At 52.6% G+C, this 25800-nt stretch overlaps 1 protein-coding gene across 1 annotated transcript; it reads right to left on the reverse strand.

The window, feature by feature from the left end:
- Window positions 1–2323: 2323 nt before the first annotated feature.
- Window positions 2324–25800, reverse strand: LOC125133298 (uncharacterized). Its single transcript, XM_047791406.1, has 11 exons — window positions 25701–25800; window positions 22496–22591; window positions 22106–22197; window positions 19698–19869; window positions 18722–18803; window positions 12554–12758; window positions 11962–12253; window positions 11728–11886; window positions 7482–7571; window positions 5565–5662; window positions 2324–2625 (listed from the first exon to the last, which is right to left on the reverse strand). Exons 1-11 carry the CDS (start codon window positions 25783–25785, stop codon window positions 2443–2445), a joined length of 1554 nt encoding a protein of 517 aa, XP_047647362.1. The 5' UTR covers window positions 25786–25800; the 3' UTR covers window positions 2324–2442.

The raw sequence follows: 25800 nt of genomic DNA on the forward strand, positions 1-25800 counted from the left end.
CCTTTCCCTGTAGAGTATGAGTTAGCTTTGGGTTTGTCATAGATATCCTTTCTTCAGTTGAGATATGTTCCCTCTAAACCCACTTTCATCACAGATTTTATCATGAATGGATGTTGAACTTTGTCAAATGCATTTTCTGTGTATATGGAGATAATGAGATTTTTATCCTTCCTTTTGTTAATGTTGTAGAGCACACTGATTGATTTGCAGATATTAAACCGTCCTCGAATCCTTCAATTAAATCCCACTTGATCCTTGGTTACAATTCTTTTTATATATTGTCAAATTCAATTCCCTAACATTTTGTTGAGGATTTTTACACCTTCATTAATCAGAGATGTTGGCTCGTACTTTTCTTTTCTGAGGTGTCTTTGATTTGGGAGCCACTATTCATATTACTGTTTGGGATCCCCTCACACAGCCGATCAAAAATTTCCTCTGGGAGTTCCCGTCATGTGCAGTGGAAGCAAATCCAACCAGGAACCACGAAGTTGCAGGTTCAATCCCTGACCTTGCTCAGTGAGTTAAAGATCCGGTGTTGCCATGAGCCGTGGTGTAGGTTGCAGACGTGGCTTGGATCTGGTGTTGCTGTAGCTCTGGCGTAGGCCGGCAGCAACGGCTCTGATTCCTAGCCTAGGAACCTCCATGTGCTGTGGGTGCAGCCCTAAAAATACAAAAAAGGGGGGGGGGAATGAGAAGAAGCCATAGGAAGGAGTCATTTCTTGGACCAACAGAATAGTAAGATAGGTGGTGGAGAGATGTTTATGGCGACCATAACAGGGCTTAGTCCAGCAATAACACATTGAAGGGCCTATCCATTAAACACTTGACTGACCTAGGAATGAGAAATTCTGAGGGAGAAATTGGCTATGAAATGCCTCCCAAAACTTGGTTGAAGTTATGACCAAGAAGAAGGCACCGCCAGCGGAGGAAAATTGCCCACCATCCAGTTCTGCAAAAATCAAGCCATTAACCCCTGCAGTGGCTCACTTACAACACACCCTGAAAGCAAATGGGGGCAAGATCAGGATAAGGCACTTTAAGGTCTGGGAAAACAGGCAGAACCGGGTTTTAGACAGTTAGATATTTTCAAAGTAATAAACATTTTAGGAGCCAAGAGTCTCCCATCTTCCCATCTTAGAAAAGTGATCACATCATTGACTTAGATGTCGCTGCCTGTTGACTAACAATTACCTTCTGCCAAGATGCATATGCACTGCATGGACCCCATTCTCCAAAATCGCATAGAAACTGACCTCCGCACCTGTTGTGAGCAGGTCCTCAGAGCTCTCTGAAAGGCTGCCTCCTGGGCTATACACCTCCGTCAGTCCCCAGTAAAACGGAAACTCAGAGCTCTCTTGTTATGCACTTTGGCAACAGTTCACCAGTCCTGTGGATCCTGTTGCTGTTAAGTGGTATTACTTGGGTAAAGATAAAGCTACAAGCACATGCCAAGTATGTATGCGCTATCCAAGGAGGTGAGTGAGTGGATGCTCTGAGGGCTGGAAGAGGCTCACACAGGTGTAAGGCCATCTGGGAACCTCCCAGGTCCCCATCTGTGAGGGAGAGACCAGGATGGTTCAGGGCACAGACTCTGGAGCCAGCCTGCCTGGGTTTGGACCTTGGCTTGGCTACTTAGGATCTGTGTGACCTGAAGCAAGTGACATGAGCTCTCCGTGCCTCTGTTCTCTTAGCTCAGAAAAATATAATAAGAACCCATCCCATGGTTGTGAGGATGAAGTGGCTCAAAAGGGGTAAAGAAATTAGTTCAGTGCCTACCACGTGGTCCCTGCTAAAGAAATGTTCGTTATTCTAATTAATCGTGTAAATATGGAGGGAATCCTACTCAATGGGAGACAGATACCAAACTGAAGAGTCAACTTATTCTCGCATGTAGTCATCACAGCCTGGTGCTTGGGGTGAGTTAACATAACAGACCAGGTCGATGGTGGACACAATATCCAGTCTCCTTTGCTGTAACAACAGAAGCTATTAGGTGAGCACATGATTGCCCAGCTAAGGACTACACTTCCCAGCATCTCTTGCAGCTAGATGTGGTCATGTGACTGTGTTCTAGCCAATGAGGGTAGAGGAAAAGTGATGTGGGCATCTTGCAGGAGTTGCCCTTTGAAGGACTCAAGTGTGTCTTCCCCTTCCCTCCTCCCCTCCTGCCCGTGACCCAGGAAGTGGATTGGATGTGGGGGTGAGCCCTCCCCAGACACATGGCACAGAGCACCAGGACCAGAGGACCCAGGCTGCCCAGCTCCACAGGATAGCAACCCCCGGGCCCTGGGAGTTTTACACACAGACCACCACCACCAGAGAGACATCTACTTCCATTTATTTAAGCAGCTGTATTTGGGGGTTTACATCACAGGAGCCCAGCATGCACGGTTTGGGGGTGCCCAGTCAAGAGCAGCGGGAAGTGGAGGGTCATGAGACTTAGGAAAGGCAGAAAATGCTGAGGCAGCACAGGGGACATTCCCACGCCTGGATTTCCTGGTACTCTGCAGCAGCCTTCGGAGGGGAGGCGCATCTTGTGCTAGGTTTCGGAGTTTCAGGAGAAGACTTCGGTTCAGAGTCAGAGTCATCCGTTTCCAAGTAAAAGGTGAAGCAAACACTTGGCTGGAAGGGGAGAGAACAGAGAAAAAGGAAGAGAGTCTTACTCCCCTGCGGAGCCCACAATCCCCAGTGTGGGGGCTGAGCCTACGGAATCAGGGTCAGCCCACCTGGGGCTGAGTTCCCTCCGAAGGGGCCATGTACAGCTGGGGATCCTGGGGCAGGAGACCTGGCTTCTGCCTCAGTGTACACTCCTGTATCATGAAATATCAGGAACTGCTCCCGCAGAGGGGAGCGTGAGGACTGGACAGGGGGACCCAAGAAATGGAGCTGAAACAATGTTTGCCGCTTAGTGAGAGCTGAAAACCCGGGAGCTGTGACAACTTTGGCTTTGCTAGTTTCTTAAAATCATCTGCTTTCCTAAAAAATTAAATACTTCCTTCCAAGATAAAGCCTCTCCCATGGTGCTGGCACTTGGTAAGCGACACGGAGCTGTCGTGGTGTCTAGGAGGACCCTTCTACCTCCCGGTTATCTGGCGCTTAGTCTTCTGCGTGAATGACATGGCAGGTCCCCTTTAATTCTCATGAAGTGGCCTCTGTCGTTACTTCTCCGTCCTCCAGATGAGGACAAGAAGGTGGGGAGCCCCACGAATGTGCCCACTCATGACAGTGGAGAGATGGGGTGTCAGGGAGTCAGGATTAGGAGTGAGGATGGACCCTTCCCCAGGGACGGACATCTCCCACCATTTACCTGACAAATGCTTATATTCCAGGCCCCACTGTAAGGAAGTACAAATGTGAGCTCACTTTATCCTCATGGTAATTCCCAGGAAGGGTGTTCTTACTGCTCTATTTCACAGGTGAGCAAACTGAGGCACAGAGGAAGCTAAGGTGTGCCCTTAGCTTCACTAGCCTGGCACTCACAGCTGGAGGCTTAGGGTGGACAGGAGGGTTTTGTCACTGCTCAGTGCCCTCACCACGTCAGAACCAATCTTCCCCTGTTCCTGGGTTCCTCGGACTCCACGGTAGTGAGCATGTGGGGCCAGATGCTTCTTGCAGTGGGGGGAGGAGGCTTGCATTGCAGGGTGTTGAATACCATGCCTGGCCTCTGCCCACAAGGTACCAGAGCATCACCTCTTCAGACGTGACAAGCAGAAATGATCCCAGATGTTGGAAGTGTCCCCTGGGAGGTAAACTACCTCTGGTTGAGAACCACTACCTGATCCTGTACTTCTGTTCTTGTGGTTGGGAGAAGGTAGGGATCTTCTACCCCACACACTCCATGGCCACGTGACCCAGGCTGACAGATTTAGGGGTTTCCACCCCTCAGCGGATGATGGGTTCAGTCATGGGCACAAGGGCGGAAATGGGCCCATCAGAATGCTCTGTGTTTCTACGTTACTTGGTTCATCTACAAATATCTCCCCATGAGTTCTCATTGATTAGTTACATGTAGAAATAACAAATCAGAAAGTATTCAGTGGAGAAATGGGACAAGCATCCTGGCCAAGTGGATCGAAATTCGTATCCCTGATGATGAGAGATGGGCCTGCTGTGTACTGGGATGTGATGTCCTGAGGAAGACATGCCATAACCAAGCTGGTGTTCCAGAGATCATTGCTTACCTGAATCTCATTAATGGGGAAAGGGCAAAAAAGAAAAAAAGAAAAAGAAAACAAACAACAACAATTAAAAAAAAAACAATAAACCACGAATATGGAGCAAGGTGTGACTCTGGACTTCAAAATTGTCAGTGCCATAAGAGGCAAAGGAAGCCTGAGGAGATTTTCCAGCTTAAAGAGAACTAAAGGCACATTACGAAGCACCACACCGGGCCCTAGAGGGGATCTTGTGTCGGAGGAAAATGAACAGCAAACAGACCATATATAGCAAATTCGCAAATCTGGCATGAGGGCAGCGAGGAGATGAACGTGTGTATTGGGATTAAATGCAGAAAGGTTACCACCCTCCCACACTTGTGAAAGAGAATGTCTAAGTCCATACAGACATACATAATGAGAGGAAACCTGGACAGAGAAAAGGCTTAACAATCGGTGAATGTGTTTATCTTTCTACTGTTTTTGCAAAATCAGAGACTCTTACCTTCTTTTCTAATGAGAAGATTTTTTTGAGTCCTCCCTGGCACTGCGGCAGGCACTAATGGGAAAGGCATTCTTCCCAGAACCCGGACCCCGCGCCTCCCCGGACTCTGCCCTCCACCCCCCTGGTCCCTTCACAGCCCCTCGCGTCTCCCCTCCTGCCTGCCGGGAACCCCAGAGATGTATCAGACGCCTCATGGCCAAGGCCGAGTCACATGCTCAGCCCCGAACCAATCATAGTGAAGCCGGGGGCATTGCCTGCTCTGATTGGTCAGGTTACACCTGGAGCTGGTTTGAGGCTGGGATCAGATTCATCCCAAGTACGTGGACGCAGGTGTTTCCAGGATAGAACAAGGGTGTTAGCAGAAGGAGGAATGCACCCGGGTGGGCAAAGCCACAGCTGCCTGCCTCAGCAGGGACCACTCCCTAATTCATTTCTTCAGCCCGCGTGTATACAATGCCTACCCCTCCTTATATCTGGTCTATGCTGGAGGGATCTGTCACTGAGCAACCAAGGAGGGTCCTGCACTCACAGAACTACTCTAGTAGGGGAGACAGAGGATGGACAATAGATAGAAAATACGCTCTCAGGTAGCATTAGTAATGCAGAAGAAATTCAGCAAGGCCAGGCGTTAGCGCCTGATGGATAGGAAGTGTCCAGGGGGAGGCTTCGTGGAGGAGGTGACATTGGAGCAGAGGCTGGAGTTAGGAAAGAGGAGGCAGGAAAGAGGGCAGCATCCTTGAGGAAACCATCCCCCAGAGAATGGGACCACATCCTGGGTGTGGGGCGGACAAAGGAGCAACCAGCCCGCAAAGGATCCACGCTGGGCAGAGAAGGTGGTGCCTGTGCCTCACTATTCAGAGCCCAGGGGCCTCTGGTGGAAAGGAGGTAAGAAGCAGGCTCACCAGGGGACAAACCGGCACCCGTCTGGCTGACATTCTCGCTTTCTTCCTGGAGGACTTCCTTGGGCGACGACGAACCTTAGGTTTCTCAGAAGGCAGCGCTGAGGGAAGAGGAAAGAGTCATGAGACCGTCTTGCCCTGTGAGGCTTGAGAAACTCCGCCGTAATAAAGTGTTTATCATGAAAAATACTTTGACAAGAGCTAGTATGTGTACAGTACTTGCCATGTTCCAGGCACTCTTCTGAGTTTTTTTGTTTGTTTGTTTGCTTGTTTGTTTTTTGTCTTTTTGCCTTTTCTAGGGCCGCTCCTGCGGCATATGGAGGTTCCCAGGTTGGGGTCGAATCGGAGCTGTAGCCACCAGCCTATGCCACAGCCACAGCAACATGGGATCCGAGCCGCATCTGCTACCTACACCACAGCTCACAGCAACACCGGAGCCTTAACCTACAGAGCGAGGCCAGGGATCGAACCTGCAACCTCATCGTTCCTGGTCGGATTCGTTAACCACTGCACCACGACGGGACCTCCTCTTTTGAGATTTTTAAATGTGAGCAGCTTATTTGGTTGTGCACAATGTCTCTCTGAGATGCCTACCATCATCATCCCACTTTAGAGGTGAGGAAACTGCAGCTCAGAGAGGTTAGGACACTTGCTGGAGGTTGCACAGCAGGGCCTGCAGACCAGCCTGAAATGGTGTCAGGTCCACAGGGAACAGACAGGGAATATGTGGAGACAACGGGGTGCCCTGTGCTCAACAGGAGGGACAGCTGATCTGCAGCTGATAGGACTGCAGGGGATGCCTCTCCGGGAAATAGCCCAGTTTTCCCAAGAAGACAGATGTCTCCACTCTGAGTGAAATTTCCTCGTATTTCAAAGCTGCCAACAAATCTTGACATATTCTTACAAACTCCGACACGGTTGCAGGAAACGAAATTTGGTCTCTCTAGGAAAGACTATTCAACCAAACTCTCCAAACTGCAAATGCACCACCACCACCCCCATGCAGCCATTCCCCCTTTTAAACATTCCCTGGATATACTCCCCCGAGTGCAATATGACCCAACCATAATCCTATTTCTACTTGCCTTTACTGTCATCCTCAAAGACTTGGAATAACTCCCAACACCAACCTTTGGGAACCTGGTTAAATGAATTGGGGTGTAGTATAGATAGACCAGGGAATACTAGGCAGCCAGAAAATAAACCTGGCATCTTGTGGGGAAGGGTCCCTGGAGATGGACGGTGTGCAGAGCAACTCAGGTCAAAGACCCCAAAGCCAGATGGCCAGGGTTCAAACCCCAGCATGAGCTAATTATTCACATGTGTCACCCCCTGAGCTTTCCCACCTGCAAAAGGCAGAGATTACCGTTCCCACCTCCCAGGGTTGTCATGAAGCCTGAGTGACCGGCTGCTTGGAAAGCACTGGGACTGTGACCGGAACATAGCCAGTGCCAGATCATATCAGAATAAATGAAACAAGATGACAAGGGAAAGGAAAGCGGCATCTGTAGTACCCACAGCAATCAGACATAGACACACAGTTACAGATGCACACACATTCTTGTCTGGCTCAGTGAGCACAGAACATTCTGGAAGACTGGGCAAGAAGCTGGGAAGTAGCTCCCTCTGCTAAGGGTAAGTATTAGCCTGTATCTGTTTTTGCACAGTTTTTACAGGCAGCCACAGTTGTGATGAAATACATGGAAAAACACACAATATCCATGGGCTGGTTTGGACGTTGAAGCACCATATATCGGATAGAATGACTTAGTGCCCCCAGGGCCCTCCCTCCCCTGGAGGAGCCAGTGGGAGAAGCTGGGGCTGGGGCCAGGCTGCAGGGTCACCCCTTTCCCCCCCCAGCTGAGCCCTAGAGCCCCCCTCACTCACACCCACTCCCTTTCCCACCCCATGGGTTCTCACCTCTTCTCTCCGGTGGCTTGGTCCTCACCTCCTCCGGTTCCTGGCTCCGGATGGTGCTGAGAGGCAGCATCGTGATGCCACAGGCACCCCCTGTGGGCAGGAGACCAGAGCAAGGAGTGCTTGGGCTGTGCAGCCAGATGGCCGGGGGTGACCCAGCCCTGCCCTCACATGGGGGTGGACACGGGCAGCTATGGCCCCCAAGTCCTCGGGTCCCCCCATCCAAGGGGAAGTGTCGGGGCCCTGAAGGGGCAGCTCAGCGGACCCGGTATCAGAGGGCCTCTGGTGTCTGGCATACAGCAGGCACTCAGTAAGTGCCCTCCTGGCCGGCACTGCCAGGGCCGCATGCCAGCCCTGTCCTAAGGCTCCGGGGCAGCTTGGCCACATGGCTCAGACCAGCACCGCCCCTGCCTGGCCTGGGCCCCCTTCTGGTCCAGGAGGCTCAGTGACTGCCTCTCAGGGCTGCTGGGAAGGGGAGGGGCTGCTCGGTGGACCCCTCCCCACAGCCCCTGGGGAGGGGCGGGCGCTGCAGGAGGTGCTTGGCAGCAGGCTCAGCTGTGGGGTCCTGGGACCCTGCCTCCTCCCCAGGTTCACCCCAGGCTTGACTTGGCCTATGTGTGTCGGGGGGTGGGGGGATTGGGGGGATTCCTGCCTGACAGTCAGTGGCTGAGAGGTCTCAGGGGTCAAGTTTGCCAAATTCAACATCATCATACAGTAAATACACAGCAAATGGAAATTTCAATTTCAGATGTACAAATAATTTTTTAGTTTAAGTATGTCCAAACACTTCATGGGACAATCTACATAAAAAAATCTTTTTTTTATTTATTTGAGCAAATTGCGTTTAAGTATAGGCAGGTCGCATGAAATGTTTTGGATACACTTACACTAACAGGTAATTCACGGTTTATCTGAAATTCACATTTAAAGTAAGCATCCTGTATTTTACCTGCAACCTCCAATTCAGGGGTTACTTAACTTCTTGAGCTGTCGGATTTCCCCACCATAAGAAGGAGGCAATAAATGATTAAACATGAGGATTAGATAAGATGAAGTTCAGGTCAAGGACCTAAAACATGGTCTGACACAGAGTCAGACCTTTTATATATCGATTCTGATTTTATCGTTATTGGTGGAGCATCAGGAGGCCTCGTCTCCCACCCCAACCTTCCCTGCCTCACTGGACCTTCCAAGCCGGCCTCTGACCCCTGAGCTCCCCCAGCGCCCCTCCCCCACCAGTCCCGGCCCTGGCTCTGGGCCAGGTCTGCCAGGGAAGACAATTCTGGAAGAAGAAGATCCCCAGGTCACAGAGCTTCAGGCTCCCGAGCAGCTGAGACAAGTTGCCTGTTTCAAGTGTGGCTGCGGAACGGGGGCTGGTCCCGCAGGACCACAGACCTGCAGGGACCCTGCAGGAAGGCAGTGACCCCCTCGGAGACTCCCGCACCCTCCGATTTTCCATGTCATTCTTCCAAAACCTTTGAGATACCTTTTAGCCCACAGGCCTACTTGGAAAGAAAAAAAAAAAAACAAAACCTCAGGCCCACCAGCAAATACACACACGCGTGGGCACACGCGCAGGGCACACACACACACCTGCAGACCCACAAGCGGAAAACACAGGTCATTCTCTCCAACACGATTTCTACCTGGGGCTGACCCTGAGAGCCCACCCCGGTCTCCCCCATTCTCATCATGGAGAAGCTGACCCTCCTAAGATGACCCCCCCCCCGTCAGGCTTCCAGGGCCTGGCCTGGCTCCAGCCAGACAAGACCCCACAGACTCACTGGAAGCTCAAAAGCCCCCTTCCAATCTCCTTCTTGCGAAGCCTCGGCAGACCTCCAACCCCTCTGAAAGGCTCCCCACCCCAAACTGCCCTTCGAACTTCCGGCTGGATGTCTCCAAAATGACTTTCCTGTGTTCTCTTTGGCCAGTTCTGTACCTGATCCCGTGAGCCTCAACCGACCTCTCAGGTGTGAGACTCCCACTCGCCTCCCGCCTCCTCCATCAGACTCCACAGTCCCCAGGGCTGTCCCTGCCACCCCTAAATCCTTGGGACCAAGACCCAGGCTACTCCTCCACCTGTTCTGGAGGGAGTTCCCCTAATTCGGGCTCGGGATGCCCCAGCCTCCTCTGTCCCCGCCAGTCTTTGTTCCGCCCAGTGGCCCCAGAAATCCTCGGACCCAGAGCTGCCCCGTGGTTCAGAGCTGCAGATTCTCTTCGCCCTCGGGGGAGAGTCGCGCTCTTCAGGGGCCTCACCACGTGCGCAGGATGGGGGCTCGGGGGCTCCCAGACAGCAGCTCCTGCGTCCCAAGGCCCTGAACGTGCCCTCGGGGCTGACCTCGGCAGCGCCATCCCAAGCTGACAGCGGGGACCCTTCAGAGCTGCAGCCGCAGGACCGACCTCCCCACCCGGGTTCTGTCTGGGGCCCTGGGCAGGGGCGGGCTCCCTGCTTATCCCAGGCACCCACGCAGGGCTGGCTCTGGAGATGCCCCCCGGGCCACTGTGGACAAACTCAGGAATGAATCGCACTGCGTCCCCCAGCAACACGCACAATCCCACCCTCCCCACTCCCAACACAAATCAGGTGTTAAAACAGCCTCTGATACCAGCTCAGGCATCAGCGTGTTGGCTGCCATCTTATGATGGGGGAGGGAAGGGGGCCTCTTCCTCCAGGAAGGCCCCCAGCCTCCCCTCCCCACTGGCCCCCATCACTCAGGGGTTCCTGCAGGGCTCAGAATCCGTCCCCTCCCCCACTGTCCAGGCTGGGCCTCCCAGGGAAAGGCACCGGAGATCATGCTGAAGAGACACAGGAGCCTGGGGACCCCTCAGGGGCGGGTGGGGGACAGGTGGGTCCTACACAATCATCACACACACAATGACACCCCCTCCCGCCACTGACCTCCTGCCCAGGACTCACAAGCACACCCCTCCACGCAGGGGGACCCCTTCCAACACTCAGAGACACCCCTCTGGCCTCAGAGTCCTACTTGTTCAAATTAAGACCCACTTGTAGATCCTCACACACACACACATGTTCAGCAACACTCGGGCATGTTCACACACACACACACACACACACACACGCACGAACACACACGCTCACACACGCACACAAATGTACAGACACACAGCTTCAAATACTAGGCACGCCCAGACCCACACCCACTCAGGACACACACATCTGCAGGCTTAAATCTCAAAGGGTGCCCTCCCAGACCCCCAGGCCACCTCGGCCTGACACCCCAGGGTCCACCCCCAGCCTCACCCGGGGCCACCCCCCCAGAGGTTCCCCCTCTCAGATGCCCACTGAGGCTCCCCTCTTGGTCTCCCCTGACTCCTACTCCCAAGGGCTTACTTTAAATCTCAGACTCATTCCCTCAGCCTTGTAGGTCTGCTTGAAAAGCCTGACACCTACTATCAGATCAGACAGACAGACAGACATGCAGAAATTCACCTACAAGCTCGGCAACACCCAGGCATGCACACACACGCGCGTGCGTGCGCACACACACACGCGCGCGCGTGCGCGCGCGCACACACACACACACATGCACACACACACACACTGCAGTCACAGACACTCCTGGAAAATCAGAGACACCCCCCACCCCTCAGCTTGAGGGCCTTTTGGAAACAAGACCAACTCACGGATACACACACATAAACCTGCAGATTCAGATTCACAGAGCTTGAAACAGCAGACAACCCCGGCAGACACACACAGACACACACAGACACACGCACACAGTAACTTGTAGAAACATATTTTCAAATGAACATTTTGGGCAGCAGGGCATAAAGACACGCAAACATCTGCAGAGACGTTCTGAAACGGAAAATCACCCTCCAGACCCCGATCCCCTCCGGCTGGCCCTCCAAGCCCACCCTCCGTCCCCCCAGCCCCCTCCCCCAGCGCCTGCCCCTCAAAGATGCGGGTCCCCCACATGCTCCCAGCCCCCACTCGCAGCCAGGCACCGGCGCGAAAAATCACTGGAGGCTCGGAAACCCTTCTCCAAGCGCCCGGCTCGCGAGCCTCCGCCAGCACCCCCAAAAGCCCCCGGAGGGGCTCCGCGACCCTCCGCGTCCCCCAGACTGCCTCCGGACGCCCCCCAAAATCAGGAGCCTCGGTGCTCCTCGGCCACTTCGGGGACCGGCCCCCATCCCCAACTGACTTCTCCGGTGTCCCGAAGCACCCCTTCCCTCCTGCCCCTCCATCAAACTACACAATCCCCAGGTCTGCCTCTCCTACCTCCTAAAATCTCGGGACCAGGACCCTGCTCCTCTTCCACCTGCCCTGGAAGCAGACCCAGCCATCCCCGAACCCGGATAGCCCAGTCCTCCTCGTTCCCCGCCAGCCTGCTCTCCTCCCAGTGGCCCGAGCGATCCTCGGACCCGATTCGCCCCGCAGCTCAGGAGGGTCTGAGGACTCTGGCCGCCCTCAGGGGAGACGCGAGCTGCTCAAGGGGCTCAGGCGCGCGCGCACCCCTAGGTCTCCGGGGCTCTCCGGCAGCCGCTCCCGCGCCCCATCGCCCAGGACGCACCCGCACAGCCGGGCTCGCGCCGCCGCCCTCCCCGCGGCGACCCCGCCGCGCGTCCCGCCGCCCCCCGCCCCGCACTGCGCACTCGCCCTGATGGCGCAGCCCCTTCGGAGCGTCGGCCGCGAGGCGCACCTCCCGACCCGGGCGCCGGCTCGGCGCGGCGCTCCGGGCCGGGCCGGGCCGGGCCGGGCCGGGGGGCGGGCGGAGTGCTTCTCTCCGACAAGTCTCGCGGGGGTCCTGACCGTGAGCCGGGACCCCCGCAGGACCGGAAGGCGAGCCAGGAGCCGCCCGCGGGCGCGGCCCCTCCCCTGCCCGCGGGAAAACTCGGGTTGAAAGATGCCGACAGTGCCCTCGAGTCTGAAAAGTTGGGCTGCTGGTTCCGATGTGATTGCCAGGAGGATATGCGGATTGGGAGTCCTGGTCCTGGCCCTCCTCCCTGACCCCAGCCACCCTGCACCCCTGTCCCTGTCGCGGGGCTTGCCAGGGGGGCCTCGGGGAGCCATTCACCCCCCCCAACCTGCGCCTCCTGCCCTAGACCAGGTCTTCCAGAAGGGAAGCGTGGGTTGCCCGGAGAGAGCAGCAGGTCATGCTTCTGAGCAGCAGAGGCCCAAGGGCCTGGTTGCCCCGGATCACGGTGGGGGGTCCTGAGGGCTGGGGGCGGGGGGCTGGGCCCCGCAGAACCTTCCGACGCATGGCGACCTTAGGCGCATGGCGCTCCCTCTCCCAGACGACCTCACACTCACTGCCAACTCACCATGGCTTACATCCAACCCCCAGCCCCTTCCCCTCAACCTTCTGGGCCTATTTGGAACAGTGGAGACCCTCTTGGCGACCGGCACCCAGGTGCAGAAACACAAGCTCGCCTGGCACTCTGTTAAGGGCGGTCCCTACCCTGACCCCTCACTGGCCAGACCTTCAATCAAACCGACTCCCAGAGACCGGAGGTGGGAAATGGGTCATTAGTGCAGGTAGCAAGACCCCTGCAGAAATTCCGAGTTTAATACCCTCAAGAAAGGGCAAACCGAGGCAGGAGAGCAGTGGTCTCTGCAAGACTGCTGGAACCACCAGCAGAATAAATAAGACGTGGGCAAGAGTCTGACTTCCTTTCTTCCAGCCCCCCCCCACCAAGTTCCCACCTCAGAGTAATCCCTGCTAGCGTTCAATGATTTCTTACATATTTATTTGTTGAAAACTTCTCATCTACGCCTTCAGAGATAGAGGTTTATTTATTCATTTGCATGCTCAATCATATTTTAATGTATATGTTTAATTACACATGCACATGCATGTGTATATAAATAAATATATTTTATCTGCCACTAGCCATCTGTTTTTTTTTTAACACAAATGGTATCTTATGATATGCACCCTTGCTTCTATTCTCTTTTTTTAAACTAATGAAATCTTGCTGTATCAGTATATACAGAACTGCCTCATTCTTTTTTTTTTTTTTTTTGGCCACGCCCTTGGCGTGTGGAAGTTCCTGGGCCAGGGATCGAACCCAAGCCACAGCAGTAACAACTGCTGGATCCTTAAACTAGTGAGCCACCAGGGAACTCCCTGCCTCTTTCTTTTCAACAGTGGTAGACTATTCGCCTGCATGATGACTTGGCCATAAGGTGTTTAACCCAGTCTCCTAAGGATGGACACTTAGGTGGCTTCTACAGACACTACTGGAATGCCTTTTCTGGCAAATATGTCACTATACACAACTGGAAGTTTATCAGCACACGTTTAAGAACAGAAAGGGTTACATCAGAGTATATGCATGCTTTGGGTTCCCTGGTCACTCAGTAGATTAAGGACCTGGCATTGTTACTGCTGTGGGTCAGATTCCACAATCTGGCATTGTTACTGCTGTGGGCCAAAATAAAAAAAAATAAAAATAAAAAAATAATTAGTATATGTGCATTTCAAATTTTGAGGAGCTATTGCCAAACTGACCTCCACAAAAAGTACCAGGTGAAACTCCAACTAAATGCATCTGGAGAGGCCGAGTCAGCGTGTGAACATGTTTTTTAATCTTTACCAACTTCTGGTGAGAACAGGGTCAAAAGCAGGTTCATTTCTTTACGGTGAATTATCTTTTCATCTATCTTGCCGATTTTTGATTGGGTCATCAGTCTTTTCTCATCTCTTTGTAAGATTTCTTTACATGTTAAGGATACTGATCTTTTCTATGTCATGTGTACTGAAAATACTTTGGGTCAGTTTGCTCTTCCAATTCTGACCTTGTTTATGCTGCCAGTAGAAGGTGTTGGAATAAATGAAAGAGTCACTTAATGGACCATCACATTCCAAATATGACCTGCAGATCAGAACTCACCGAGCAGTGCTAGATTCCTGGACCTGAGGGAAGGGGCGAACATTAAGGCGATTTTTTAAAAAACAGACAGACGGTAAGGTCAATATTTGTAGATTTAATGCACACTCCCTGCACTGGCCGACACTTCCTTGATTTTAATCCAACTTAACCAAAGTAAAACCCTCCCGAGCCTCGGTCTTCTCGCCTATAAACTGGGATCGTATTAGTTCCTGCCTCACAGGACTCGGGGGAAGGTAAGTGAGGCCATCCATGCAGAGTGCTCAGCACATACCTGACAGGTGGAATGTGCCCAGAGAGGGTCGCATTCACCTGACTGTACCAGTATCCAATTGGTTAATCTGCCCCAGGCAGAGGCGGTGTCCTGCGCAGGGTACTGGCCAGCCCTGAGTCTCCAAAGGCCCAGGGAACCTCCCGAGGAGCCCAGAGGGTCTGCAAGGGTCTCTTGTGAGAGGCTCCCTTTAGCTGTGCTCATTCCGTCCCTCTCAGCAGCGAGCCCACACCCTCACTTCCTGGGGGCTTCACTGTGGGACAACCTGATACCCCAAGACACCCAATCAGTCCTGAGACAGAACCTTCTGTGGCCACGGACATGCTCTCTATCTGCCCCATCCAGTATGGTGCCCACTGCCCACATCTGGCCACTGAAGTGTGGCTGGAGCAGCTGAGAAACTGTTTATGTTTCTCATAAATTTTATGTTTAATTGGTTTACATTGAAAGGTCTTTTTGACAAAAACTTTCTAATAAACTTCAAATCATATCACTGAACTGAGTCAAAAAGGAAAGAATTCTTTTTTCTTTTTTTTTCTTTTTCCTTTCTTTCTTTCTTTCTTTCTTTCTTTCTTCTTTCTTTCTTTCTTTCTTTCTTTCTTTCTTTCTTTCTTTTTTTTCTTTATGGCCACACCCGCAGCACATGGAAGTTCCTCAATGCCACAGCCATGGCAACGCTAAATCTGAGCCCCATCTGCAACTGACACCACAGCTTGCACCAACGCCAGATCCTTAACCCACTGAGCAAGGCCAGGGATCGAACCTGCATCCTCATGGAGACATTAGGTCCTTAACCTGTAGGAACTCAAGAGAGGAAAGCATTCTAATGGAAAACTGAGGCTTCATACACTGTGTTAACAGAAGATCAAAATCAAAAGGGATTAGTTACATAGGACTCAGTGAGTGGATGAATGCGGTGTTAATTTTTTAAGGCTTTTTGTCTGAAATATGGTTTTTAATCTTTGTTTTCCAGGTATAAGGGAACATTTCCCTTTCAGCTAATTATAGTGGCAATTTAGTAAGTTATACCTCTGTAAGCAGAATCAAAACATTTATCTTTTCTCTCTCCCTGATGCTTCCAGAATTTGGAAACTCTTACTATTCTTATTTTTATGGCAATAGAGTCACTTGCATATGTTCTACAAGGATCTATTCTCCTCATAACAGGACATAATTGGAAACATTTGCTCTGTTACCATGGCTTTGGCTGGCATGTCATACTTAAGAATATGCAAAGAATCGGATATGACCAGACAAGTTTAAAGAACCAAGGTGGATTTTATGGAGCCAGCAGCTCCCCGGAAAAATAACCTGGAACCAAACTTGCTCCAGAGTTCCCGGTGACACGAGCAGGTAAATTAGGAAGGGCACCTCCTGACAGGCACAGAATCTCAAGTTATGTTGGAGACCCCGAGACAAGACGAAACCACCCAAATCTATAGACATTGCAGGTGGAGTCTGATGATAAGTCCTCGGCGTGGCTTTCCTGGACTAAGCGGCCTTTCATCGATTTGATCTGAGATTCTTTTTTTCCTTTTCCTTTCTCTTTTTACAGCCACACCTGTGGCATATGGACGTTCCCGGGCTAGGGGTCTAAGTGGAGCTGCCGCCATGGCAACACCACATGCACGTCGCATCTGTGATCTACACCGCAGCTTGCAGCAACTGCTGGATCCTGGACCCACTGCTGAGGCCAAGAATTGAACCCACATCCTCGTGGACACTATGTCAGGTTCTTAACCCACTGAGCTGCAACGGGAACATTTCAATTGGAGAGTCTTTATACATAAGTTCCAGCAGAGCCAATTATAAAAATCAAATATGGTCAATTACACTTAAATAAAAAAATCAGGCCATACTTACTGAAAGCAGACTTATTTTGCAAACAATTAGTCTTGACTGGGCTACACTGTTCAGAGAAAAAATTATGTTTCGGTGCATATTAAGTTCTAGTGTTTTTAATGGTATTTGAAGTTTTATGTTTACAGTCTAAGACTCACTTCTTGAATGGTTCCTTGTTGCTATGGCACATTAAAGTTTAGTGGAACCCTTAAAGGGACTGCCTAAGTTTGTTTCTGAAGCTTACCCCAATAACTTATCTTCGTATGAAGAATGGATGCCCCATGACCTGTGACCAGGGGGTTATCCTTACTGGAAAAGGCATCATTTAAAGCACTCTCTCTACCCTAGACGGAAAAACACTTATACCACCTCATACCCAGTGAAACTAAAGAGCATTGACTATTGGATCCGATTTACCCCTTAGAAAAAGCCCTGCAGCTGACGGATCTTGGGAAAAGACTGTTGATCTCCAACTCACCTTAAAACAATGCTCAAACACAGGAGAAATTAAACTCGGGCGAAAAGCAGGTGGCATCCACGTAATCAGCTATTCCGAGGTGCAAGACTTGACCTTGTATGATTATTTCTCCTGTTTTTTGATTGTGAGGATGTTTGCATGTGAATGAAATGTGTTTCTATCATGAGCACAATCCGAGGCAGAGTTTAAAAATTACCCCGGTGGTTGGCTTTATGATCCATTATGGACACCCAGCACCACTAGTTTACTTTGGTGGATTTCTCCTCTCCCAGGCTCTAATTGGATGGCCTATGAGAAATTTATTCTAGAAGAAAAGAGTTATACTTCTGCTGGAGCTGTTATTTTTTTAATTGAAATGCAGTTGCTTTATAATATGATATTAGTTTTGGGTGAACAACAGAGTGATTCAATAGTTTTATAGATTCTCCTCCATTTGCAGTTATTAAAAAGTAACGGCTGTGTTTCTCTGTGCTGTACAGTACATTCTTGTTGTTGACTTATTTCATAAGCTTGTTTTTACTTATGTCTCCTCATCCCTACTCCTACCTTGCCCCGCCTCCCCCAGGGGCAACCCTAGTTTATTCTCTACATCTGCCAGTCTGTTGCTATTTTGTTACATTCATTTGTTTGTTTTATTGCTTAGGGTCCACCTATAATAGTATAGAGTATTTGTCTTTTTCTGTCTCATTTATTTCTCTAAGCTTAAGACCTTCCAGGTCCACCCAGATTGTTGCAAACGGCGGGATTTCATTCTTTTTATGGCTGCGCGGTGTTCATTTTCAGGTTAGTGCAATGCCAATACATAATTTCTCTTAATGATTGATAAGCATTGCACAGGGACGAGGGACCTGGTATATACTGTGCTGCAGCTAATGGAAGTGCTTGCCGTAAAGATGCACTTATGTCCCTACTAAGACTGCTGGGCAGGTTACTTGCATTCTGCCTCCTCACAAGACTGTGATTTCTTGCATTAAGAATTGTGTGACTGAGCCTCCAATAAGTATCATGATGACTAGAGCAAATTCCTAGTTCTGTGGGAAATCAAGGATGGCAACAGAGTGACTGCAGGTCTGGGAAGAAGCAACAGGAGGAAATCACTTCCCGGACCTCAACAGTCGAGTAAGGTGGGAGGGGCAGAGATGTTTAAGGCGACTGTTAACGGAGCCTCGTCCACAAACAGCACTTTGAATGGCTTATGAATTAAATCCGCAGCTGACCTAGGAACAAACCTTATGAGCACCACGGTAGAAACTGGGTAAGAAATGCCTCCCAAACCTTGGTTGCATCTATTGCCAAGAAGAAGGCACTGCCAGCAAAAGAAGGTAGCTGCCCCATCCAATTCTGCAGACTTCACAGCGGTGGCTGATCTACACCCCCCCCCCTCAAAAGGAACTGAGGGGACGATCAGGAGGAGGCGACCCAGGGTCTGGGAAGACAGGCAGGACAGGCGTTTTCACGAGAAAATTTTAAGAACCAATATTCTTGTATCTCCTCCTACTGAGAAAAGCACTGAAGCTTTTACCACGGTGTGTGCTTCTCTGCACGGACACCTTCTCCACCACCACATGGAAGCCCACCACCTACCCATCTCCTCCGAGCCGTTGCTCGGTGCTGTCAGAAAGCCTGGCTTCTGGGCTGTGTTCCTCAGTGAGTCCCCCTCTAAAACGGAAACTCATAGCTCTCACGCTGTGTGTTGTTATTTCTCTCCACAAGTGCTGTGGATTCTGCTGCTGTTGCTGTAAGTGGCATTACTGTGGCTATACGTGCACATGCAAAGTACATATGCGTTACCTGAACAGGTGAGTGGATGCTCTGAGGGCTGGAAGAGGCTCACACAGGTGTAAGGCCATCTGGGAACCTCCCAGGTCCCCATCTGTGAGGGAGAGACCAGGATGGTTCAGGGCACAGACTCTGGAGCCAGCCTGCCTGGGTTTGGACCTTGGCTTGGCTACTTAGGATCTGTGTGACCTGAAGCAAGTGACATGAGCTCTCCGTGCCTCTGTTCTCTTAGCTCAGAAAAATATAATAAGAACCCATCCCATGGTTGTGAGGATGAAGTGGCTCAAAAGGGGTAAAGAAATTAGTTCAGTGCCTACCACGTGGTCCCTGCTAAAGAAATGTTCGTTATTCTAATTAATCGTGTAAATATGGAGGGAATCCTACTCAATGGGAGACAGATACCAAACTGAAGAGTCAACTTATTCTCGCATGTAGTCATCACAGCCTGGTGCTTGGGGTGAGTTAACATAACAGACCAGGTCGATGGTGGACACAATATCCAGTCTCCTTTGCTGTAACAACAGAAGCTATTAGGTGAGCACATGATTGCCCAGCTAAGGACTACACTTCCCAGCATCTCTTGCAGCTACATGTGGTCATGTGACTGTGTTCTAGCCAATGAGGGTAGAGGAAAAGTGATGTGGGCATCTTGCAGGAGTTGCCCTTTGAAGGACTCAAGTGTGTCTTCCCCTTCCCTCCTCCCCTCCTGCCCGTGACCCAGGAAGTGGATTGGATGTGGGGGTGAGCCCTCCCCAGACACATGGCACAGAGCACCAGGACCAGAGGACCCAGGCTGCCCAGCTCCATAGGATGGCAACCCCCGGGCCCTGGGGATTTTACACACAGACCACCACCACCAGAGACATCAATTTCAGCCAATTTAAGTGTCTGTATTTTGGGATTTTACACCACAGTGGCCCAGCATGCACGTTTCAGGAGAGCGTGGTGTAGAGCAGGAAGCAGAGGGATGTCAGGTATTAGGAAAGGCAGAGAATGCTGAGGCAGCACAGGGGACATTCCCACGTCTGGACTTCCTGATACTCCTCACCAGGCTTCGAAGGGGAGGCGCCGTCTGAGCCAGGTTTCCAAGTTTCCGGAGGAGACTGCAGATCAGAGTCAGAGTCATCCGTTTCCAAGTAATAGGCGAAGCAAACAGTTGGCTTAAAGCAAAGAGAAGAGAGAAGAAAGGGGAGCACGTTACTGCCGAGGGTGGAGCCCACCCTCCACAGGGTGGGAGCAGCTGGACTCAGAGCGAATCCACCTGGGGCTGAGTTCCCTCCGAAGGGGCCATGTACAGCTTGGGGTCCTGGGGCAGGAGACCTGGCCTTCTGCCTCAGTGTACACTCCTGTATCATGGAATATCAAGAACTGCTCCCGCAGAGGGGAGCGTGAGGACTGGACAGGGGACCCAAGAAATGGAGCTTAAACAATGTTGGCTGCTTAGTGAGAGGGTTTGGCTTCCCCTCGGTGCCTTCGCAAAACCATCCTTCCCCTATTCCCAGGGTTCTTAGTCACGGACAGTTTGGGTCCAGATCCTTCCCTGAAGGGACAGGCATCCTGTGCATTTCAGGATGTTGAGCACGGTCCCTGGCCTCTGCCCACAAGGTACCTGCAGCTTCAGCCCTTCCGGTGTAACACCCCAAAATGTTGCCAGACATTGAGGGTGTCCCCTGGAGGATAAACTGCCTCTGGCTGAGAATCACTGCCTGACCCCATGCTCCTGTTCTCCTGAGTGGGGAAAGTTAGGGACCTTCTACCCCCCACACTCCAGGGCCATGGGACCCAGGCTGAGCGTTTAGGATTCTCCATGCCCGCAGCTGATGATGGGGTCGGTTGTGGGCACAGGGCCTGAAATGGACCAATCAGAGCGCTCTCTGCTTCCGGGTTCCTTGGTCCATCTGCGAGTGTCTCCCCAGGGATTTCTTATGAGTCAATTGCATCAATAAAACAAAAATGAGAGAGATTATGCAGTGGAGGAATGGGACAAGCATCTTGGCCAAGTGGATCAAAACTCCCGTCACCAACGATGGCAGACAGACCTCATGTGCCTCTAGATGGGACGTCCTGAGAAGTCGTGGGATCACTTAGGTGGTATTCCAGACATCACAGCTACCCTGAGTCTTACTCCACAGGGAGATGGTAAAACAAACAAAGAACGAAAAACAATACGCTAATAAAGGGAGGGATGACTCTGATCTTTAAAACTGTGAGAGCAGTAAGAGGCAAAGAAACGTTGGGGAATTTTTTTCCAGATTAAGGAGAACTAAAGACACATTACTAAGAACAATAGCCCAGAATGGGGAAAAGAATGAAAAGAAGAGAGTATGCAGCCAATTCACAAAGTAGGAATTTAGATAAAGATTAGATCAAAGTGTGTATCAGGGATAAAAGCTCATAGGTTACAGGAGTCTCAGAGTTATGCAGGAGAATATTCACTATCTTAGGTGCTAAAAACTGAGGAATATATACGTCTATCCATCTGCACATACACATTAAGGAGATAAAACGAACAGCAAACATGTTAACAACTGCGGAGTTTTGTAAAATCTGTAACTCTTACCTTCTTCTCTAATAAGAAGAATTTTTTTTAGAGTCCTCCCTGGCACTGCTGTGGGCATAGGAAAGATGTTCTGGCCGGCATCCCAACCCTGTGCCTGCCCCGACACCCCCTAGATAGAGACGTCGCCTCATTGGCCAAGGCTGAGTCACATGCCCAGCCCTGAACCAATCACGGTGAAGCCGGGCCTCGCCTGCTCTGTGGTCAGGGGCACAACTGGAGCTGGTTTGAGGACGGGGTCAGATCCACCCTAAGCACACGCAGACAGGTGTCCCCCCAGAAAAACCAGAGGTGTTAGCAGAAAAAGGAAGAACGGATCCAGGTGAGCAAGGCCACAGCTGCCTGCCTCCGCAGGGACCACTCCCTAATTCATTCCTTCGTTTATTCAGCCCACGTGCATACAGTGCCTGCCCTTCCTGTCATCTGTCACCTGCTGAGGGATGTGTCACTGAACAATAGAGGCGGTTCCTGCCCCCACAGAACTACTCTAGTGGGGGAGACAGATGTTAAACAGATACCAGACATGCTCTCAGGTAGCAATCATTACGCTGAAGAAACCTCAGCAAGGAAAGGGGTTAGAGAGGGATGGGGAAGAAGGGTCCAGGGAAGGCTTCCTGGAGGAGGTGACACGGTAGCAGAGGCAGGAATGAGGAAAGAGAGGGGGGCAGGAAAGCAGGCAATGTCTCTAAGAAAAACATCCCCCAAGAGATGGAGCCACATCCTGGGGAACAAGGGGGACCCAGCCACCCAAGGGTCTCTTGGGGCAGAGGGGGTGGTGGATGTGCCTGACCTCTCAGAACCCAGGGCTTCTGGCCAAGGGAGGAAACAGGCAGGCTCACCACAGGGCAGATCGGCAGGAGTTTGACTGACATCCTTCCCTCCTTTTTGGAGGAGTTGTTCGGCGGCTCATCCGGCTTCTCAGAAGGCAGGGCTGAGGGAAGACGAAAGAAGCATGAGACCCTCGGAGGCTTGAAAAACTCAAAAATAACACAATCCTCATCATGAAACCACTGACAAGACCTAGCATGGGGAGGACTTGCTATGTGCCAGGCGTGGTTTCCAGATTTTAAATGGAAGGAGCGTATGTGGCTGTTGATGCATTGTAAGATGAGGAAGAGCCGGGGGAGAAGCCGGGGCCAATCTGCAGGGCCACCCCTTGCCCCCCAGCCCAGCCCTGGAGACCCTCCCCACTCCCCCTGCCCACAGCTTTCCACCCAGGGGTCTCTCACCTCCTTTCTCAGGCGGCTTGGTCTTCACCTCCTCGGTGGGGGTGTCCTTGCCCTCGATGGTGCTGAGAGGCAGCATCATGACACGACAGGCCTTCCCTGTGGGCAGGAGACCAGGGCAGGGAGTGCCTGGGCTGAGCAGCCAGATGGCCGGGGGTGACCCAGCCCTGCCCTCACATGGGGGTGGACACGGGCAGCTATGGCCCCCAAGTCCTCGGGTCCCCCCATCCAAGGGGAAGTGTCAGGGCCCTGAAGGGGCAGCTCAGCGGACCCGGTATCAGAGGGCCTCTGGTGTCTGGCATACAGCAGGCACTCAGTAAGTGCCCTCCTGGCCGGCACTGCCAGGGCCGCATGCCAGCCCTGTCCTAAGGCTCCAGGGCAGCTTGGCCACATGGCTCAGACCAGCACTGCCCCTGCCTGGCCTGGGCCCCCTTCTGGTCCAGGAGGCTCAGTGACTGCCTCTCAGGGCTGCTGGGAAGGGGAGGGGCTGCTCGGTGGACCCCTCCCCACAGCCCCTGGGGAGGGGCGGGCGCTGCAGGAGGTGCTTGGCAGCAGGCTCAGCTGTGGGGTCCTGGGACCCTGCCTCCTCTCCAGGTTCACCCCGGGCAGGACTTGGCCCGTGTGTGTCGGGGGGTGGGGGGATTGGGGGGGATTCCTGCCTGACAGTCAGTGGCTGAGAGGTCTCAGGGGTCAAGTTTGCCAGACTGAACATCAACTTTTTTTTTTTTGTCTTTTTGCTATTTCTTGGGCTGCTCCCGCGGCATATGGAGGTTCCCAGGCTAGGGGTCGAATCAGAGCTGTAGCTGCCAGCCTACGCCAGAGCCACAGCAACGCGGGATCCGAGCCGCGTCTGCAACCTACACCACAGCTCACGGCAACGCCACATCGTTAACCCACTGAGCAAGGGCAGGGACTGAACCCGCAACCTCATGGTTCCTAGTCGGATTTGTTAACCACTGCGCCATGACGGGAACTCCTGAACATCAACATTTTAACAAATACACAGCAAACTGGAATTTGCTCTCCCAGCACAGCCCCCAGCCTCTCTGGGCAGCCATGCCGGTGTGCAGAATCACTGCAGGCTCAACTCACTTGCCCAAGCGTCCTTCTCTATGCTGATCATAAGTGTCTTCTGGGGCCCCCCAAAGTCTCTGGGAGGGCTCCCCACCCCCCTCCCCAGTGTCCCTCTGGACCCTAACCAAAATCATTTCCTATGTTCATTTTGGCCAATTCTGTACTGGGCCCCCTGACCCCCAAACGACCTCTCCACTGTCCTCCGTGCCCCCCTCAACTCCTGCCTCCTCCATCAAACTAGGACGTCACCAGGACTGTCCCTCCTGAGCCCTAAAACCCCGCCTTCTCCTCCGCCCTCTGGACGGAGCCCCAACCATCCCGAACTCCGAACACCTCTGCCTCCTCTGTCCCCTCAACTCTCCTCACAGTGGCCAGAAAATCCTGGGACCCAGAGCTGCCCTGTGGCTCAGGAGGGTCTGAGGATTCTCTTCGCCCTCAGAGGAGACGAGGGACCCTTGGGGTTCCTGCGTGCGCAGGCGCACCATCGGCCTCAGGGGCTCCCAGGCAGCAGCTCCTGCACCCCATCGCCCTCCCCGCCCTGAGCCTGCAGCCCCAGCCGGTTGACTGGCCCCAAACTGCCCCCCACCCTTCAGAGCTGGGGCTGCGGGATTGACCTCCCAACCCAGGTTCCGTCTGGGAGCACAGGAGCGGCCGGACTTCCTCAGGGCCCTGTCCTTGGCGCTGCCCCGGGCCGCTGTGGACAAACTCAGGAATGAATCGCACTGCGTCCCCCAGCAACACGCACAATCCCACCCTCCCCACTCCCAACACAAATCAGGTGTTAAAACAGCCTCTGATACCAGCTCAGGCATCAGCGTGTTGGCTGCCATCTTATGATGGGGGAGGGAAGGGGGCCTCTTCCTCCAGGAAGGCCCCCAGCCTCCCCTCCCCACTGGCCCCCATCACTCAGGGGTTCCTGCAGGGCTCAGAATCCGTCCCCTCCCCCACTGTCCAGGCTGGGCCTCCCAGGGAAAGGCACCGGAGATCATGCTGAAGAGACACAGGAGCCTGGGGACCCCTCAGGGGCGGGTGGGGGACAGGTGGGTCCTACACAATCATCACACACACAATGACACCCCCTCCCGCCACTGACCTCCTGCCCAGGACTCACAAGCACACCCCTCCACGCAGGGGGACCCCTTCCAACACTCAGAGACACCCCTCTGGCCTCAGAGTCCTACTTGTTCAAATTAAGACCCACTTGTAGATCCTCACACACACACACATGTTCAGCAACACTCGGGCATGTTCACACACACACACACACACACACACACGCACGAACACACACGCTCACACACGCACACAAATGTACAGACACACAGCTTCAAATACTAGGCACGCCCAGACCCACACCCACTCAGGACACACACATCTGCAGGCTTAAATCTCAAAGGGTGCCCTCCCAGACCCCCAGGCCACCTCGGCCTGACACCCCAGGGTCCACCCCCAGCCTCACCCGGGGCCACCCCCCCAGAGGTTCCCCCTCTCAGATGCCCACTGAGGCTCCCCTCTTGGTCTCCCCTGACTCCTACTCCCAAGGGCTTACTTTAAATCTCAGACTCATTCCCTCAGCCTTGTAGGTCTGCTTGAAAAGCCTGACACCTACTATCAGATCAGACAGACAGACAGACATGCAGAAATTCACCTACAAGCTCGGCAACACCCAGGCATGCACACACACACGCGCGCGCGCGCACACACACACTGCAGTCACAGACACTCCTGGAAAATCAGAGACACCCTCAGCTTGAGGGCCTTTTAAAAACAAAAAAACCCACTTGCTCCCCCACAAAAAAACCAGATTCACACTTCAAACAGCAGGTAAACCACACAGACACACACACAAACTTGTGGAAAAATACATATTTTCAGATAAACGCATTGGTCACCAGGGTATAAACACACAAATATGTCTTCAGCCACATCTCAAAACTCAAAATCACCCTCAGGACACAGGAAGCCCTCTGGCTGACCCCCTGGGCCCACCCCAGAGTCTCAGCCAGGACCCACCACCCAGAGGCACCCCTCCCGCTCTCACATGTAAGCCTTGTTCTGTTCCCAGCCCCCACCCACAGCGGGGCACCTGCCAGCAGAATCCCTGAGCCATTCTCCAAGAGCCCTTCTCACTCACGAAACTTCATGTGCCTCCTCTGCCAACCCTCAAACGCCTCCTGAGAGGCTCTCCGCAGACAATGTGCCCAAACTGCCTCGTCCATGCCCCAGCAGGCCAA

The sequence above is a fragment of the Phacochoerus africanus genome, chromosome 8 (assembly GCF_016906955.1).
Source record: "Phacochoerus africanus isolate WHEZ1 chromosome 8, ROS_Pafr_v1, whole genome shotgun sequence".
In the NCBI taxonomy this organism is placed as follows: domain Eukaryota; kingdom Metazoa; phylum Chordata; class Mammalia; order Artiodactyla; family Suidae; genus Phacochoerus; species Phacochoerus africanus.